The sequence below is a fragment of the Primulina huaijiensis genome, chromosome 3, assembly GCF_012295235.1.
Source record: "Primulina huaijiensis isolate GDHJ02 chromosome 3, ASM1229523v2, whole genome shotgun sequence".
Taxonomy (NCBI): Eukaryota; Viridiplantae; Streptophyta; class Magnoliopsida; order Lamiales; family Gesneriaceae; genus Primulina; species Primulina huaijiensis.
The window spans coordinates 27,561,381-27,582,008 of NC_133308.1; the positions used below are offsets into that span (position 1 = coordinate 27,561,381).

Sequence of the window (20,628 nt, forward strand, 5' to 3'; positions counted from 1 at the left end):
GGTGTAAACTTGATGTGGCTCCAAATTAAAGGAGCTCCAATATGTATTTGACTCCATTGTGGATGTGGACAAGTTGAGCTATAGCGATCGCATCACAAGTAGCAATCTTGCATAGAATCCTCATCCTTATTAATCGATCAACACCCTCATCTTAAACCAACATTCTATAGTATCAATGCAATAGAAAATTATTTTTTCATAATTTTTTTTAAATAATAAATTTTAGTAAATTTTTAAGTAAATTAATTCTTATCAGAGTTGTATGCTTAGCGATTTATCAAAAGTTATATTCAACAACTTAACATCATGACATTAATATTTCCTCCGATCCCAACAATAATCCAATCGAAATTTAAATGAAACCATATTAATTTTTTATTTCTTAAACTTTCTATTAGACGAAAAGGTACAATTATACGAATGAAAATAGCTTACGAATATGAATCTTCGTAAAGACATGAGTGGTATTTGATATTTGTACGTTTTTTTTATATATGCAAAAAAAAAAAGGTAAATTATTATAAAATTGACATTATTTAAAGCAAAAGGACCTCAAAACATCTTTTAAAAGTTGCATGCTTTTCCAATAAAGTTGTCGGTGACAAATTAAAAGAGAGGCCCCAATATTAAGTGGTCTCTCTTTGTGGTACGCTTATACATACATGGAGGGGTCGGGTGGATTAATTTCGCCGTTGCACATGTATGCACACGTTAGGTTTGGTAAAATTATAAGTCGCGGAAAGATGTAATTTTAATATTTTAAATTATACAATAATTAAACTATCATGTTCCAGTTGTTCTTCTAACATATACAATATAAATATGTGTATGAGTGAAGAAATACTATTGAAAATTTACTGTTATTAAAAGTTTAATTTTGAATTTTCAAAAACATTGTCAATATTGTCAAGTTCCGAGTCGATACATGATAAAATATACCCAAGTATCATAAATTATTTAATCTTTAACTATGCATATAAAAGTTATAACCTAATGATTACTCAACTAGAAAATACAAGAAATAGCATAAATTATACACTTCTATTTTTTTTAAACAGAGAATTTACACATGCTTAATCAAGAATTGTGAAATTGATAGATGCATGCATGCATGCATATATAACTACATAAATACATACATGTAGATCCAAACCCTTGGCCAATCGGGTCAATTTGTAGTAACCATTTTACGTTGTGGGCAATTTCTTTTTTTGTATTAAAATGAATAATAAATTCTGAAAATTAATTGTGAAGGAGGCCAGGTTTGTTAGCTTTAAAGTGGCCTTTTGATTTGTAGGGTGGAATATTGGTACCTTTGAGAAGTAGTATAAATGTTTACAACTAATGCATCGTCCTATCATCTCAAAACAAAAGCGTGAGATGCTCCATGTCTCCTTGCAATTGAATCATCCAACGTCTTAAAATCCATCTTTTGAATCTTAGGGTTGGTTTTTTCCGTGTATTCTCGTAATATCATAATACAAATCGTACGTAGCAAAAAATCACACGAGACAATATATTATTTTCAGGAAAAAAATATATCCGTATGTACATGATATATCAAAAAGTTGAGCGAAAATATAAAAAATGGTCATACAAGTCGATCTTATAATTAACCTCTCGATCCGCTGCTGACATGATTCTAGAAATTGTTGACACGACGTCAGATATATCATCACACTCTAGCATAAATTGGATCAAGTGTGAAAACAAAAACAATCCATTGTATGAGGAACGATTTTTAACTAATCCTATATAGGCCAATTTATACAATAATTATAAATAAAAGAATTTGGTTTGTATTTCTTTAGTTGGAATTTGTATGATATAATATAAAAGAAGACAATTTAATGATCTGTGTCTAAAAAATTATTCGATGATTAAAGAATATCCTCAATTCATTCCATTCCATATATCAAAATTGTTTCTCGAGAACAATTAGCGCATAATTAGGTACAAAGGATTTCGACGTCATTAATTTATTTTTATATATGCTAGAATAAAGTACAAAAAGTTTGTAATTGTTTCAATTCCATATTTATATATTTTTGAAAGGAACAAGGATAAAAATACAGAGGTATATATATATATAGTATATACTCTATTTTTTGAGTTTCACATTTCACAATTTTCCTCCTAGCTATATATATAAAATTTTATGTTTGACTGATGGATTTTAATTGTGGAATAAATATGCCATTAATATATCACAGACGGGGCATTTTCATCGTGGGCATTAGGGAATATTTTTAGTTTCATTTTCACGCTTGGAAAAGTTAAAACTTTAGCTGCCCACCATTTTGACTTATTTGTCGTTTTTCTTCCCAAATTTCTCTACTTTTACGATTTGGAAGCTGTTCAATATTGGTGTGGACTAGTTACATATATCATCGAACACGCATGCGGTGTATATGATGCATGAGAAGATTTATTTTATTATTTTGTTATTATACCGTATTATTTAATTTAAATTAATTTTATAAATGGGTGAATATCACGTATATTATATAATATATTAATCATTTATTCGATCTAACAACCACAAAGTGCATATGGTCAACTCGTATATCATAATTTATATTTTAAACGAGTAATCCATTTCACTAAATGTAATGGCCGAGATTTTATATCATGTTAAGCTGAGATTATTGATTTTGAATTGATGTAATTATAGACGGACCATTTCGAGACTAGATTGGGCAAAGCATATGATTATGCAATTTTTTGGACAGAACTATTGGCGCCCGAGCGGTAGAAAATGACCGCCCGAGCGCCAATGTTCAATACGATGATCATTTGGACAGAACATCTGGCGTCCGAGCGGTAGAAAATGACCGCTCGAGCGCCACAGCAACACGTTAAGGTACCGTACAGAGTGTTCGGCGCCCGAGCGGTAATTTGTGACCGCCCGAGCGCCGCCTGATTTGTATGAAAATGAGTCACGTTTCACTTACATGCAACTTGAGATATATATAACATTCCTTCTTCAGCAATCAAAGGAAAGAAACGAAGAAACGAGAGTATGAATTATACAGATATTGAGTATGACCATTTCGATCCGTCCGTCTGATTTTGAATCCGACTTCGGTACTGTGTTTCTATCAGCAGAGGCTAAAACTGGACGTAAGTTTTGTTACGTTTGGATATGATTTGAAATTATGATATTGTCAGAATTGAATAAGAATCATATATGGTGTTTCTGATACAGTAGACATCGTATAATTGAAGTCAAATCGAAGAACGAACTGTGTCTGTAATTGTTATGATTTTCAGAACTGTTATGATAGAGATTGTACAGAATTGAGAGTATGATCTATTATTGTCGAGAGTATGAATTATACCGATATTGAGTATGAGTTCTGGTAGTATATCTGTGATGTTGAGATTGACGGGGTTATCGAGACTGTATTGTTATGCCGTCGAAACATCCGTAAATTGATATTGATCAGATTNTCCGAGCGGTAGAAAATGACCGCTCGAGCGCCACAGCAACACGTTAAGGTACCGTACAGAGTGTTCGGCGCCCGAGCGGTAATTTGNTCCATTGCACATTGTCAGAGTTAGAGTTGAGGTAGATATACCTAGTCTTTGGCAGAACAGCCAAGACACCGGACGTTTGGTCATATCGATGTGCTTAGAAGAAGAGCGACTTCTATTGTAGANGTATGAATTATACAGATATTGAGTATGACCATTTCGATCCGTCCGTCTGATTTTGAATCCGACTTCGGTACTGTGTTTCTATCAGCAGAGGCTAAAACTGGACGTAAGTTTTGTTACGTTTGGATATGATTTGAAATTATGATATTGTCAGAATTGAATAAGAATCATATNGGAATTATGTTCCTGATTTTGGTACTTGTTTAGAGTATTGATTCATGTTTTGATTGAGATACATGTATGTATATCTGATGCATGCTTTTATATTGTTTATATGACTGCATGTATACTTGGTTTATACTGGGAATCTAATTCTCACCGGAGTTATCCGGCTGTTGTCTTGTTTGTATGTGTGCATGACAACAGGTGGGACAGGATCAGGGTCATGAAGAAGATGAGAGAAGACGAGTTTAGCGTGGTGATTCCGGACTTCGATGTAGATAGGTTTCAGCTCTGGATTTGTAGTAGTTGAACCTTAGTGTTAGTTTGAATACTTATTGTACTAGATTTGTACTTTAGATCTTAATATTGATTTTGTATATGAAATAAGATTTATTTCATCGTTGCGCACTCATATAATTTAGAAAAAAAATTTTATGACCTTAATTACTTGTTTAGTATATTGATCCTAATGACGATGAAGAAGATGATTAGCGTCCGGGTCCCCATATTAAACTAATATATGATCGAAATATTAATTAATTTATCACAAATTATAAAGGAAACAAAACAAGAATTCACCTTATAAATTGTTACTCGTCAAATTTGAACTCAATGCAATAACATGACTTCTTATGCACTTTAATTTTGTTCCTTGAGATAAATTTTTTTGGTCACGTAACTTACACGTTTTTATTTTTTCGTTTTATTATCGGTCAACTTACGGTCTTTTTGAGTCTACTAATTTTTAATTTTTTTGTTTTAGTTTACTAGTTTATGGGACAAGACAATATCCCATTGGTCCATGTTCCATTTAATTCTGAGTTACTTTGCAATGTTTCTTTTCGGTTCCACTAAGATGAATTGTAGTAGATATATATATATATATGCATGCACTCTCCTTTTGCTATACCGAAATTAAAGCGCACTAGCTATATATCTCAACCAATTGCAAAACCAACTTTAGTTATATGGACTATTGGACGCAAACGCCGTTGCGAATCAATTGAACATATTGTATTAAAATATAGGAGAATTGTCTCACCAAATATTGAAAATTTAACCTAACCCTTAATTCGAATTTAATTTGATTATCTGATAATGATTAGGAGTTATGATTTGAAAATACATTTTGTATGATAATAGCAATGGAGCAACTAAATTCAAACCAAACCAAACCAAAATTAGATTAATTTAATCTTGGGAAGGTAAAATTCAAATAGGACGTAGATCATTAAAGGCAATAATTCGAACTATATGACATGGATCACAAAAATAATTGTGGTAAGAGTAAAATCCAGAAACCCTCGTGGGTACGTGACCGACCATATTTGATCCTGCAGGTGTTTGGAGTATAAACTAAAGGACCATGCATGGTCTTGACATTTCAGAATCTTGCCAAGTCGAACAATGAGTTTTATGTAGGAGTAGTTATAGATGAGCATGATAATTGGTGTGAAAAAAAGGTGAAAATTATGGGAACTAAAGTCAAAACCTCCACACGAAAAAATATTTGAAAATAATGGGCAAATCAAGCAAGAACAGAAAGCTGATGAGTATCAAAGAAAGTAATATCATTAAATTAGTGTATCTTCAAAGGCTTGAGCAACAAGCTTCCAAGTAATAAATCAGTCACTCCCCCTAATCATTTCTTCATATGCATGTATTGTCCATTATAAATCATGCACACATGCATCCATGCATGACCATGATACGCACCCACACATGCACCCCCTCCCCACCCCCCGCGCAAGCAAAGATAAAAGGGCAACAATCATCACTCAAAAAGAGCCCTCGAAATTCCAATTTGCATACTACTGTATTCAATATCTCAAGAACACAAAGCCATCCCTCCCCTTGAGTTAGGTTTCTGCTGCTTTCTTGCCCTTTCCCGATCGTTTTATTCAAGAAATGAAAGTACCCTTTACTGCCAACGATCAAAATAATTCCAAATCAATCGAGCGTAACGTCAACAGGAATCCGGCCACCGGCTGCTCCCCCTACGAGCCCAAATCGGTTCTTGAACTACGAGGGAGCCCCAGCCCCGTTACGGATCAAAAGCCCACCTCCAATTCCAACACTGATAACAACATAGTGGGCTCTGTTTGTGGTCACGACTCTCTTCAGCTGGAAGATCAAGATCATGTTCTGGTCAATCAGAACTTGGAGGATTGGGATTCGTTGATGAGAGAATTGGGCTTGCATGACGACTCCACTGCCCCGGTTTCAAAACCAATAATCAATTCTCAATTCGAAAACACTCGGATTAATCAAGATCCATACTCAACTCTTTCTGAATTTTCAACTGTTTCCACGTTTGATTCAACCCAGTTTGTGCCAGCTGATTTTGGGCTTCTCTCCGATGTATCGACGTACACTACAGCGTCTTTGAATCAATCCGCCGGTGATTTCAACAGCTGCAACTGGAACGTGGGGTTCGATTACATCGATGAGTTGATTCGACTTGCTGAGTGCTTTGAGACCAATTCGCTTCAACTCGGGCACGTTATATTAGGGCGGCTCAATCAACGCTTGAGGTCTCCTACTGGTAAGCCTCTTCAGAGAGCTGCTTTCTATTTCAAAGAAGCCCTTCAATCGCTACTCACTGGATCGAATCCGATCACTCGTCCAGCAAGCTCTTCGGAGATAATTCAAACGATCAAAGCTCAAAATATCTTCGCCAGCATCTCTCCGATCACCATGTTTTCAAGCTTCACGGCTAATCAAGCCATGCTCGACGCTTTAGAAGGCTCAATTCGAGTCCATGTCATCGACTTCGACATCGGGCTGGGCGGCCACTGGGCTTCCTTCATGAGAGAACTGGCGGAGAAGGCAGACTCGCGTAAAGGCGGGCTGCCGATTCTTCGAATTTCGGCTCTTATTCCTGACGATTGCGCCATGGAATCAAGATTGACCAGAGAAAATTTAGCACAGTTTGCACGAGAGCTAGATATAAGGTTCGAGATAGAGTTTGTTTTGATACGAACCTTCGAATACTTATCCTTCAAATCCATCAAATTTATGGACGGTGAGAAGGTCGCGGTTCTCTTATCCCCCGCTATATTCCGACACGTCGGGTCTGGATTTCTGAACGATCTCCGGCAAGTTTCGCCGCAAGTAGTGGTGCATGTGGACGTCGAAGGGCCGATGGGTTTCAGATCTTCGTCGTATAGGCAGACGGTAATCGATGGGCTGGAGTTTTACTCCACACTGTTGGAATCCTTGGAAGCTGCTAACTTCGACGGCGGCGGGGATTACATGCAGCGCATAGAGACGTACGTGCTGTTCCCCAGGATCCTTGAAGATGCGGGGTCAGCCGGGCGGCGCGTGACGCCGCTAAGGGAGGCGCTGGTGGCTGCGGGGCTAAGGCAGGTGAGGCTGAGCCAGTTTGCGGAGTTTCAAGCGGAGTTTTTACTTAGGAAAGTTGAAGTTCGAGGATTCCACGTTGCCAAGAGACAGGCGGAGATGCTGCTTTGCTGGCATGACAGGCCTCTGGTTTCCACGTCAGCTTGGGGGTATTAGAATTATGATGATCCAATGTAATGGTGGTTAAATATAGAGATTAATAATCTTAATTGTGTTGGGGATCACGTATATAATCCAAACCTCTTATGTTAATTATGTAGTTTCTTGTAATAATGCTTAGCAATTGGATGGGAAACAAATAGTTTATTTTTTCAGTAAATTAAACATCTTTTGAATTTACATTCCAAAATATTGAGTACGATTTTAAAGTTGGGTTCGATATCAATTCGATAATATGTTTCAATTCGATAATATGTTTTCACTATTTGTGTTTGGCGATAATATCAAAAATATTATTTACAGAGTTTTGATTGATGCTTTTTATCTTCCTCTTCATTTTCGCTCATTTTCAAATTAATTGAAAAATATATTTGTGGAAGTTTATAATACAACTTACCAATAATCCAATATATTAGATTATCTAGCTTTCTAATAGTACTTCATATTTTAAAATTTGAAAACAACAATATATATATATATATACTATATTATAATTCACAAGAGATCAAGAATAACAATTTTTGGGGGTCATTATGTAGTTTTTTATGAACAAAAAATATCAAAGTAAGATTGCAAATATATAATAATATCCTAAGTATATTTGTAATTTATCTATAACTCACTCTAAGATTTGTGGACATGTCAGATGCGAAACGTTACGAAAGATTGACAAATAATAAAAATTTAATTTCAAAAACTAAGCGACTCATATCTCGATTCAACTATTAATTCTAGTCTCTTCTGATTTAGATGCAACTAAATTGAAAATTTAAATATAAGAACAAAGAAAATCAAATTCGCAAACAACATGAAATTCAATTCTGCCCCATTTCGACCAAAGTGAACATTTATACAACTGAAGGGAACGATAATAAACGCGGAAGGATATGAAACTAAAACTAGAAAAGGAAACAGAAACGTAAATCGTACAAGCCGACACAATTGCTAAAATAGAAAAGGATCTTCCCCCTTTTGTTTCAATTTAATGGGTCTCAAGCCCAAAATGAAGCACACTTCTTCACCCAATATAAGCTCGGCCCGATAATTGAACACTTGAATTGTAGAAGGCCCTAATAAAGTGTACAATGTAGAATGGGGAAAATATCAATTTTTTTTATGATGGAAATGACATATTTCCTTTTTATTTTCTGGTTTTGATCTCGGTTTTTCGAGTTTTATAGGGGTCGAAATTACATCGAAGTCGGGTTGGATCAGATCTATTATGGTGAATTCACGTAATTCGAAACCGAGAACTTGCTTCTTACCGGTATGGTTTAAAGCCTTATAATTTAGCACCATTTGATTATTTTATAACAACGTACCATTTTTAAGAGATTTCCAACTTTCTTCAGTACCGCAGGCTGAGATCAGTGAATCTAGAAACCGTCGTTTCGTAAGAAGAATTTCATAGGAAGGGCAACATTCAATTAGGGTTAAGGTTATGCATCGTTTAGTTTAAGGGAAAGTAGAAGGATGGAACCGGGAATAAGGAAAGTACAAGATATAATTACATACAAAAACTTGTGTGAGACGGTCTCACGGGTCGTATTTTGTGAGACGGATATCTTATTTGGGTCATCCATGAAAAAATATCACTTTTTATTATGAATATCGGTAGAGTTGACACATCTCACTGATAAAGATTCGTGAAACCGTCTCACAAAAGACTTACTCATTATATAATATTATGTTTTTGTCTCTCTCAATTTATATATATAAATAATTACATTCCACGACGATTTTATCACAAGTTTCTCACATTGTAATGTAATGAAATATCAAGTGATTGACCCAAAAAATAAATACTCGGGGACAAGAATTCCGAATAATTAGGTAAAAAGTTTACCTACGTAAATTGTTGAAAAACTTTTCAGATTTGAAACCCCATTAAATGCTGTCATCCAACTTGGAAAAAGATTGAATTTTTTTATTATAAAAAATAAAAAATTGGCTGAGCTTTAGTTAACCAGCTAGGTAACACTGCCATGTTGATATCAGACACAAGGGCAGTCCGGGCTGGTGCTACCAGACTTTAAGACAAACGAAACTTTCTTGCACGTGTGGTTCCAATTCAATATTAGTCTCTTCAAAATGGACCATGATTCTTCCCTTTCCCTAAAATCTTATCTAAAGTTTCTTAAAAATATCGTATTTCACGATAAAAATCAAGGGGCAGATTCGATCGATGGGTTTGTATCATCCCACCTCTTTTCAAATTTATGGGTCACTAACAAGATATAAGTAGTCTTCCGACTAAGACATCTCAAACTTTGAAACATCTAGTTTTGGAGTTGTTTTTTTATTATTATTAAAAACATGGGATCTAAAATTTGAAATAAGATAAGTTTGGCAGGAATGTTTTGATGTAAATGAAGGAGTATGTATTTTAAGTTTTTGTTTTGATCCTAACTCTATAGGATGAAATTAAACTTTGTTTTGATTTCATATCCCGTTGCAGCGGATGTTTGAATCTAACCATAGGAACTTTAATTATTCACCGCTAAAATCGAGAATTGTTTTTTTTGATATTTTAATTTTTTATATTCAAATTTTAATTATATATATATATATATATTAATTTTTGATAATTTTAATCATTCTTATATTGAGTAGCTATGTGACACTACATTAGTCACGCGTCCAATTTAAAAAGCATACAATTTTAATGTGGTTTGGCCCAAAAACTTACATCTTGGGCTCACACATAACTATCAAGCAAATCCTTCGTTATTATTACAATCATACACAGACTTATTCAATTAAAAAAAACTCACTTTTCAAAGTCGTCTATATATCGGTCATACTCAGCAGACTTTACTTGGAAAACACTAATCGTCTTGAACTCCGCTTCAATCGAACTCCTTCCGATAACCAGTGGATTGTTCTCTCCCGAGAACATCACATTCCTCTCCCGAGTAATAAATCATGACGCTTTGAACGAGTGTGCACTACTAGAAATTGAAACTCTCAAAATCAGAATGATATAAGTGATGTTGTCAGAACCTTGTTGTGTTGTATGCGCACAAAATTTCCTCGGAAAATTTAACAATGAAAGCTCTCGGCCTCTTTTGGTGTACATGGCCACCCTCGGTGAACATCATAATGAATGAATACTAATTTATATACAAGATCACATCATATTCTTTTCAAATATTTTATCACATCTTCTTGTATCAATTAAGATAATTTCTTTCAATATCTGATAATATCTTCAAAATTGAGAAGATATATATACAAACAAATACTTTTTTCAATTATCTTCGAACTTTTCAAATCGATATTTTAAATTTTCTCAAAAAAAATAATCTCAAAACTAACAAATAAAATATAATGATTTTTTTTTTCATTCACATTGGTTGTATCTGTCGTACAAGTTATCATTTTTCACAAGAGAAGTAAATCCAAATACATTAAATGCTGTGGAAATGAATGCAAACGTTCCAATAAAATAACTCCAATGCATGATTGCTTTGGATGAGAAAAATTTTGCGAACTTTATTTCTTAAATTGTCAAACTTTAAGTTGCGTGCTCCCCTGACCAAAGATGGTGAGAATTGGGATATAGAGTCCAACTTCCACATCACCTTTAGATATTTAATTCATGGACAACGTGCAATTCATAAGCCTAACTAAATAAGGTGTAAATTAACAAATTTGTCTCGTACATTTTTTTAAATTATTATTATGTGTAACTTCCAAATTTCAATGAATATACAAAATAGCTAATAATAATTCAAAAATGATTTCAATTTCTTTAAAATGTATATATAAATTCCAAGAAACTTTTTTTTAAAAAAAAATTGAAGTAAAAGAACTGCTCACCTGTATTCCATTTAGATTGCTCTGATTTCTCATATTTCGGCTACATTTTTTGGGGGGGAAATTGGCTACATTTTTTATAACATTGACAATGTACACACGCCAACCCTTAATTTATTCATTTTATACAGAAAAAAGACACGATATACGACAACCTAATTAATATCCCTAGTCAAAAAGCTAAGCCAAATTCATGACATTACACTTGCACATACAAAACTAATAAATAATTTACATTATTAGTCACTTTCTACGTGCGTGCAAAATGTCATCGACCCCCCCTAGCTAACATAATATTATAAGTTATTGATCAACTGACTAATTTAATTAATCACATACGATACAAATTATCCCAACCTAATCCTAATCCATAGTTATTATACGACCCGTTGTAGATCACATTCTCGAGTCCTTCCATCCCGAATTCTCCGAGGAATGGCGGTTCGTTCATGGCGTCCATTGAGAAGGACGAGCTCGGGCTGTTGCTCGAGAACCCATCCCCGCGCTCCGACAGTCTCTGGATCTCCTGCTCCGCTTCGCGGAGTTGCTCCTTTACCTTCAGCAGCTGCACCAAAACAAGTAATACAATATTTTGTTGCATTGTTTGCATCACTCTGATAAAAAAAAATATTTTCTTTTATCTGTAATCTAAATCCGATATTGCTATTATACTATAAAGTTGTATGTTAAACTTCTTATATGTGTGTGTGGGGGTGGGGGTGGGAGTGGGGGTGGGGGTGGGGAGTGGCATGTACAGCTCCACCAAGGCAGCCTATGGCTCAGAGCTGTCCACCTTTAAACTATATGTACGGAGCTTTGAAAAAACAATAGCAGAGCACAAACTAAAATTTGGGGTGGAAGCTACCCTCGAATCTAATGACAATTTTCCACTTCCTGTCTTCCATTTCTTGGACAAAGATGGACCCTTTCCCAACCTAATTAAGTGCATGCATTTCCACTTATTTTCTTCATCTATTTAAAGCTAATATCATCTAGCTACACTGCACAATATATTTTGTAAAAGTTCCAATTAAAGTAGCCCAAATAAGTAGCCTTTTTTGGGGGGTGTATAACGGGGTTGATCAGTTTTTGTTTTAACGAGAACTCGAACACATGATATCTCCGTCAAGAGAGATTTATGCCACAATACTACATGTGTAATGGCAGTAAGTAACAACTTTAAATTTGATAAAAACACAAGAAATTGAAAGAAATTTACCCAACAAATTACATGATCGACTCCAACTGTTGAAACGAATGTACCTACCTGAGTCTCGAGGCGGAATTTCTCGACGACGGTGGTGTCGTGTTCGGACTTAAGCCTGGAATACTCCTCCTCCAGCTTCTTGCTCTTCCACCTCGCGCGCCTGTTCTGGAACCACACCGCCACCTGGCGAGGGTCCAGCCCCAGCTCCGCCGCCAGCCTATCCTTCCTGTCCGAATCCAATTTATGTTCACTCCCGAAACTCTTCTCCAGCATGCTCATCTGCTCCTCGCTCAGCTTCCTCTTCCTCATCACCCCATCTCCACCGCCCTCATCTCCTCTGTTCTTCTTCCGTCTCCGCCGTGGCTTAGGATTCGGCGCCGCCGCCTCTGTATAAACACAAATCCACTCAAATGCATGCACGTAACATAGTTTCCAGATATACAGATACATAGTGTATATGTACATGAAGTGCAAACTAACCTTGTTCTGGTACAAACTGGCTGTAGATTTCTGATGGATAGTACTGAGAAATGAGTGCCATAGGATCATCAGTTTCAAGGTTCATATTCAATTTGTTATGGTGGATAGGTATGTTTGGTAGGGGGATTGTTGAATTTAATAGTACTGTTGCAGAGACTTTTAACTCGCAACTTGGAATGAATAGCAAGAAAGAGAAGTTGCTATCTTGGGACTGGATTTAAAGTGAAGGGTAGACTTTATTTATAAACATGGATTTTCGAAATCAGTCTTGGTTTTTCAGAAATTTGCGAGAATGACACTCCTATGTGAACATGTACGTGTCTTCTTGTGTCATTATTCGATCAAACATCTCCTATTATGTTATATAAATATCGATCTTTTATATTACTATATATTTCTTTGTGGAAAATAATCACATAAGGACCTATTTTTTTAGTTTTAGGCTTTTAATTAGTCAAACTTTGTTTTAGGTGCAGTAGTTTTTATTTTTTTGCTTTTAAAATTACTTTGTCGAGTGCTGGCATGACGTTTCTAAATATAACCAAATTCTAACTATTTAATAATCTTTTGTCACGGTAGAAATTGTATACTATCTAATTCTGGTATTCATCATCCAATCCATTATGTGAAAAATCACCCACTCTAAAAGTGATGTGAACAACGCGTTCTGTTAGCGATTACTCCGTATTCATGATGATTACTTTATAATCACAATTGTTATAATACATAGTTCATTGTATATCGTTATAAATCAATTCAAACACATGTACCACACCGAGAACGGTATGTGGAAATTGGAATAGAGGTATTTAATATCTTGTAATGTATAGACTAAATAATCGAATTTTTAGTAATTAGGTCTCTTGTGAGACGGTCTCACGAATCTTTATTTGTGAGACGAGTCAACCCTACCGATATTCACAATAAAAAGTAATACTCTTAGCATAAAAAGTAATATTTTTTCATGAATGACCCAAATAACAGATCCTCTCACAAAATACGACCCGTGAAACCGTCTCACACAAGTTTTTACCATTTTTAATCATGCGAATTGTGTAGCTATGCGCTCTGTATTATTAATTGAAAATGTGAAATTGATGCGGCAAAAGAAATTACAGCTCATAGGTTTTGAAGAAGCCCATGGAATTAGGTTTTGTCAAATTGGAAAATTGAATTGGCTTAAGGCAAAGCCATGGTCCATGGACTTTTCTTTCTTGTGTCTTGTTTTGGTGAGTCGTGATTCATTTAATGGGTGCATGCATTTCGTTTCTTGTCTATATATATCATCCAAACATTTATCATTTTTTTTGTCTTGATAAGGGATCGACCATGTGGTAACATCATTGTTAGATGATGTCCGCGATGATAATTTGGTTATGAGATGATGAGAGGTTGACGTTGCAGAAATAATGTTGAAATATTATTTTTTTTATTACATTAAACATCATGAGTATCTGAACAAAAAATAAATTGCATATGAATTAAAAAAATTAAAAATACACATGATTAAAATTTAAAAGTTTTCACATGATTCTAAAAACATAGTTTAAAAATAACACACATAAATATAAAAACACACATTAATCTACATAGTTTTGATATCATGCACATCCACCGTGCACACCTATGTGATCACCAATGAGGTGTCACTCACCCATTGGATGCGTAATTTTTCTATATTTCATCACATCCAATGGGTGAGTGACACATCATCGGTGCTCACATAAGTGTGCACGGTAGGTGTGCAGGATATCAAAACTATTAATCTACAATGGTCAAATAATCTCATTCACTCTTTTATATATTTTTTTAAAATGTTTTATTATTAACTTTAATAATTTAAAACGGCAGATTAATCTGACCGTTGGATTTGTTTATATCTTTTTAAAAAAAACATGTTGCAGGCATGTTTCATCGCTCGGAAAAAATTCACGCAGGCCCCATCTGATATTTGTATGTACTAAGAGGTATGCCTAAGATTTGGGCATTTTGCAAGAAATTTTTTTGAATAAAATTTTCTGATGAACAAAATTTAATAATGATGCGATCCGGGTGAAATGGATGAGCCGGGTCGGGTGCTCCACCGGATCTGCTATCAAGATAATGAAGGGAATAAGAGCAGGGAGATATATCTCCGTAATATGGCGTCAGCTGTAACCTGCACACAGGGAGATAAACTCGTGAATGGGCGCCGGAGGGGTGTCCGGCGTGGCCACTCCAATGCTTAAGTCAGCAGGTGTAAAAGAGGAAGCTCTTTAGAGAAAATATTGCTGCTGGTATGAATAGGTGTGTGTACCTGTGTTTAATGTAGAATGAACATGATATTTATAGTAGGAGATGTGATGATGACCTCGTTCTGCGTGCTACCTTCTAATTATAGTAGGGCGGCTATATTCTGACATGTCAAATCATACACTAGTCATATCCCGTCTGTCTGACTTTGTCAACCACTTGGATTAGTGTCAGAGATAGGACGGTCGCCCACATCCTATTCTGCTAGGGTACTCGAGTGCGGTGCTCAGATCGAGGTGGCCTGGTTAGAATGCCTACCGGGGGCTTATATAAGAGCCCAGACGTCTGGTTGCCCGGGGAGTAGAGCCCGGGCTTGCACCTGCCCTGCTTCAGAAGAATCCACCCTGCAGATTGACCCTGATTTGGGAATCCATCTGATATCCCGGATCATCCATGACCCGGACTCTTACAGGTGTATCAAATAATATTTTTTAAAAAATAGTACAAGACAGAAAATTTTATGATAAAATTATATCGTTATACCCGATTTTTATGTTATTTATATGATGTTTTTCTGATGAAGGAGGCATTTAGTGCCCAAAGATTTTGGATAAAGTTCGTGAACCTGATTTAAGTTACTCTAATCAAAACTAAAAAAATCACTTGCCAACTTAGGGTTGATTTCTTTTAGTGTTGATCTTATCATGAATTGAAGTTATAATTAAAAATCAAAAACAGACCAACATGAAAAAATCGTATATAATTTATACAAAAACTTTTGTAAGATAGTTTTACGGGTCAATTTTGTGATAATTATCTTTTATTTGAGTCACTCGTACCAAATATAAACATGATTGACTGATCTCACGAATAAAAATGTATGATACAATCTTATAAGAGAAACGATATAATCTATGTTTGTTTACTAATTTTCGGTCACAAAATACATGTCCGATATAAATGTAACTTCTTACTCCGACAAAAAAGGGATCAGAATTATAGTTCATATGTCTGAACATTAAAATATTTTGGTTAATTTGGTTTGAAGAATTTCTTAATATAAATATTAAAATCAGTAATGTTGGCCGATGTGGCAAAATTTAGGGTTTGGTGGAGATCCCGAGCCTAACCACCCCGATCCATGTAATAATAATGTTTTGGGTATGTTTAAATTGGATTTTCGACAAAACAATAATTAATTAATGTTAAAACAACTATTACGGGTACCAAGGTTAGCGATACCCAAGCATGCATACGAGGAAAATGTTGTTGGGACCAAACAACAAACTGAACTAAGTTGAATCTCAAGAAAATTGTGAAGTTCGACTTTTCGAACTCGACTAAGTTTACTCAAGATTGCGGATATAAAAAAAAAAAATTAAAGGTCAGAATTTTAAGTTGAGACAAGCTTTCTTCTAACTTTATGTTTGGATTGAAGAATATCTTTAGATATATATTTTTTAACGTAAATTTTTGTTTAAAATGAAAATAAATATCTTAAATATTTTTTTATATTACTCATTCCGTCCCAATTATATATATGTTTGTTTGTTTTTCACACAAATTAAAAAAAAATTTATAGGTAAAACAAAATCATATACAAACTTCTTATTTTATCATTATTTACTTCTTTCAAAAAATTATAGCACATTTTCCAAATTATAGTTAACATAGGTATATTAATAAAACAAAAAAAATACAACTAAATATAAAAATTAAATTATATATTTTAAATAGTAACACTATATAAATACATTCAGATATTCCCATTAAATCATTCCATGTAACAGTGTAAATGTAGGGGCTCGAGATAGCTGAAACTTGTTGAAACCAATAATAATAAGGTAAAAATCTTGATTGGTGGGATGGGAATTTATTTATTTTACAATGTGAAAGAACCCCACATTCACGCAATGACATCACACACAATCAACCACACAATGAGAGGTGCTTTGGACTTGAGAAAATGTAGGATACTAGGGCTGAAACCTAGGCCGTATAACGAACTTGTCCGTTGCAAATGCCAACCCAATATCAAAATGCTCACATTATCATTAATAAGTTTAAAAAAATAAATTTGATTTTAAAATATACCTTAATTTATACTCATTTTCTTCTACCTATTGATCAATCTTGTTCTAATTCAAATATATATACAATGGAACGTCTCTCGTTTCATATATTGATGCATCTCATCTCCTCAAGATGTGATAGATGCTACACTGAGTATGAGAAAAATTATCAGTGTGTCTATATATGAATTACATGTTCATACAGTTTTACGAAATTCGATTCAATCACATCTTTTCAGGATGTGATAGATTCGTGAGAACGTCTCACAAGAGACATACTTTTTACATTAAATATATGTACAATTTATTTTGAGGATTATTAGTAAGGTAATTTGAAAATTAACTTATTTCAAAATGATAGACATAGTATTGTCATTTAAAAAATAACTATATCAAGTGACCAAAGTAATTATATTTATGATAGATTCTTTATAGATAATGTAGATAAATTAACTTATTTGTTGTTAATTTATATATTTATTCGAAGAGCCAATGGCAAGGGTTATATTGATTAGCCTTAAAGTGGGTCCATTTTCAAGAAAATATCTTTTCGTCTTACATTCTCCATCGTTCTGTCACTCTGAACTCGACGCCTAGTAAACTTCTAATATATATATTTTATAATTTTTGTATCCCATTTAATTCCAAATATGGCGAAAATTAATTAAAATAAAAGAATTTTTTTGATTTATTAGTTTTTGCTTTTTAGAATTTATCTGAATTAAAGGCGTATTATTTTGTAGAAGCCAAAAGAGTCATATTTCTTATTATTTCTATCTTTTTTAGATTTTACTCTTCAATATATAAAAATTAAGTGCATGTGCTTCAATAGTAGAAGTTTTTTAAAAAAAAAATCGAATTAAAGTAAACCGGTTTGAAATATATGTGTCGTTTTAAGAAAATTTTGGCCATCGATCTATCAGTTTTATAATTACCAATAGTTCATATATACTAACGGTCGTGGACACACGATATTTGTTGTTGGAAAAAAAAAAGAATAAAGTTGTTTTTAATAAAAAAAAATTAAAGGAAAGTTGTAAATTTTTAAAATTAAAATGGTAGGAGAGAAAATAAGATAAAAAGAGAAATGTAAACTCATCTTAGACAAATTACATTATAAAACAAGACATCTTAATTAATTGACTAAATTAATATCTTTACTTACAATATTAGTATTATAATTACCGTCTTGTCATCATCAAAACACATGTTAGGTTAATTAACAACAATATAGATTTTTTTTGGTTTTTTACTCTCTTTCTTATCGTAGAGATACGCGATTAGATCACCATGGTGACGACGAGTATCATAGCTTCGGAAAATCTCATGTCATCTTTATAAGGATTTCACACGTAAATATAAATATTCACTCTTACATGCATTTTTAGGCCAATATTTCAAAGACAGACGTAACATGAATATTTTGGAGATAATTAATAAGATGTTATCTCAAGAGACAACATTTCAAATGAAATATTATTAATCAATCGATAATTTATCTATCATATAGCATATTTATTCATATGTTGATTATTTATCTTACGTCAATCAAAACATTGATTTAATAAATAATATTATTAATAGTTTTTTGTAATTATTAAAAAACAAAACGATAATTTATTATTCAACCAAATCAAATATTATATTAACGGTCATTTGTATCATATTAAATTATTTATCTCAACATTAGTTATTATTGGATATTTATTAACTTGAAAATGTATTAACACTGGATTTGGGATTTGATGCATCCCATGTGGAGAAGAATAAAACTCGTGGCATGTCATTTTCAGTAAAAAGAGTGCAAGTGTGGGAGGAAGTGGATGTATGTGGATGGATTTGACAAGAGTAGAGCCTCAGCCACTGCACTCTTTTGAAATTAAGGCGAGCCGACAATCCAAGCATGCCCACTTTGTCTGTCCTTAAAAACCGCCTCAACTGATATGACCACCCACCAAAAAAAAAAAAAGTTTAATTTTTTTTTAAAAAATTTTATTTTAATAATATGTAAGATAAATTATTAATTTTTATTTTAAATGTATATTTCATATATTATATCCTAGTTTGGTTGCAAATGCTTTGCATCTTTCCATCATTACATATAGAAATATGTTTCTTGTAAGACTATCTCACGAATCTTTATCTGTGAGACGAATCTCGCAAAATATTTTAGATACATTCCAATAATGATAGTAATAACGATTTGGAATTAAGAAAATAAAAATCTCGATAATAAAATTATCGCTTCGACGTGCTAAATGATTGAACAAGATGCATCTCGTGATCGGAATGGTCTCGATAGGCAAGTCGCGGTCGCCCCACATATTCAAGGATTCCAAACAAGGGTGTGTGTCATTAAAATAAATAGAATGTGAAATTATTAGAAGTGTAATTTTTTTCTACATTTATATAACAATTTTTTTATAATTATTGAAAATAAATAATTAGTTCGAGAGAAACCCAAGAAAATGACAGCTTCCACGCTGGTTCGTTGCACAATGTTCGAGCCTACAATTTTACACGTGTAAAAACCCTAGAAGCTCAACCCCGATGGACCACTCATCTCTTATTATTCCACGTCATTCAAAACCCTATGTATGACCATCACATCACTCTCATTAACAATTATTTCATGTGTGATCTGACACTCCAAATTATAAAATTTTTTATTATATAATTACTTAAAATAAAATAATTTTAAATTGTTTTGATATGTTGATAAATAATATCATTTTAACAAAAATTATAATTATGGATAATTATATTAACTCAAAATTTTGAAAACATAAAACATATAAAACATCAAGTTTCATTAGTTTTTTTTAAGCAAAAACAGTTATTACAACAATATATTTAGCTTCTGAATTAGTTTCATACAATTTAATTAATCAAATATTTTCTCCAACATACAAAATAAATTTCATCAAATTTATTTTAAAATAATTTTTAAAATTTTTTAAGAGTATTTTTTAGCTTATTAGAGTTTGATTGAGCTTGATTATAACCATGGAATTTTAAGTTACTGAAAAATAAAATTGAAAAAAGAAGAAGTTAAAAGGTCGATGTAATTTCATTTTTGTATATATAATATATAAAAAAAATTATAATATTTTGGGAAGAATTTATGACGAGGTTAAAAAAGACAAATAATAAGTAGCAAAAATGTGGATTTTTAGATATAAACCATTTCATGCTACATTTATATGTATAAAAATCTGATTTTTTTGGGTCATTTTAGGAATTAAGTGAAATTTCAATTTCCAAATGAATACCCACAATGTGAATCCAATGTAAACGTGGTAATTTGGTGTTCATACAACACAAAATATTTTATAATATAAAAAGTTTCCTTAAAATACATCTTTATCCTCTTTACTAAAAAGAAGTGCAGTATATTTCTACTGATCTTATCTCTTTAGTAAAGCTAGAAACCTGAGTATTGTATTATGAGTTTGTATTGGCGGCTACCGTTGA

General features: G+C 33.3%; 2 protein-coding genes across 2 annotated transcripts; one reads left to right on the forward strand and one right to left on the reverse strand.

Annotated features, from left to right (window-relative positions):
- Positions 1–5,587: 5,587 nt before the first annotated feature.
- Positions 5,588–7,490, forward strand: LOC140974292 (scarecrow-like protein 15). The gene has a single exon (XM_073437666.1). It carries the CDS (start codon positions 5,731–5,733, stop codon positions 7,339–7,341), a length of 1,611 nt encoding a protein of 536 aa, XP_073293767.1. The 5' UTR covers positions 5,588–5,730; the 3' UTR covers positions 7,342–7,490.
- A 3,755-nt stretch (positions 7,491–11,245) lies between these two features.
- On the reverse strand, positions 11,246–13,057 carry LOC140972355 (homeobox-leucine zipper protein ATHB-40-like). Its single transcript, XM_073434799.1, has 3 exons — positions 12,851–13,057; positions 12,431–12,756; positions 11,246–11,728 (listed from the first exon to the last, which is right to left on the reverse strand). The coding sequence occupies exons 1-3, from the start codon at positions 12,933–12,935 to the stop codon at positions 11,495–11,497; spliced, it is 645 nt and encodes a 214-aa protein (XP_073290900.1). The 5' UTR covers positions 12,936–13,057; the 3' UTR covers positions 11,246–11,494.
- Positions 13,058–20,628: the final 7,571 nt, after the last annotated feature.

Bases quoted from the DNA above. Each gene is read 5' to 3' on its own strand.
- LOC140972355 (XM_073434799.1), bottom strand. From the start codon at position 12,935: ATGAACCTTGAAACTGATGATCCTATGGCACTCATTTCTCAGTACTAT. The intron at 12,757-12,850 runs GTTAGTTTGCAC...GTGTTTATACAG, and splicing joins CCAGTTTGTACCAGAACAAG to AGGCGGCGGCGCCGAATCCT. The intron at 11,729-12,430 runs GTAGGTACATTC...GTTTTGGTGCAG, and splicing joins AATTCCGCCTCGAGACTCAG to CTGCTGAAGGTAAAGGAGCA.
- LOC140974292 (XM_073437666.1), top strand. From the start codon at position 5,731: ATGAAAGTACCCTTTACTGCCAACGATCAAAATAATTCCAAATCAATC.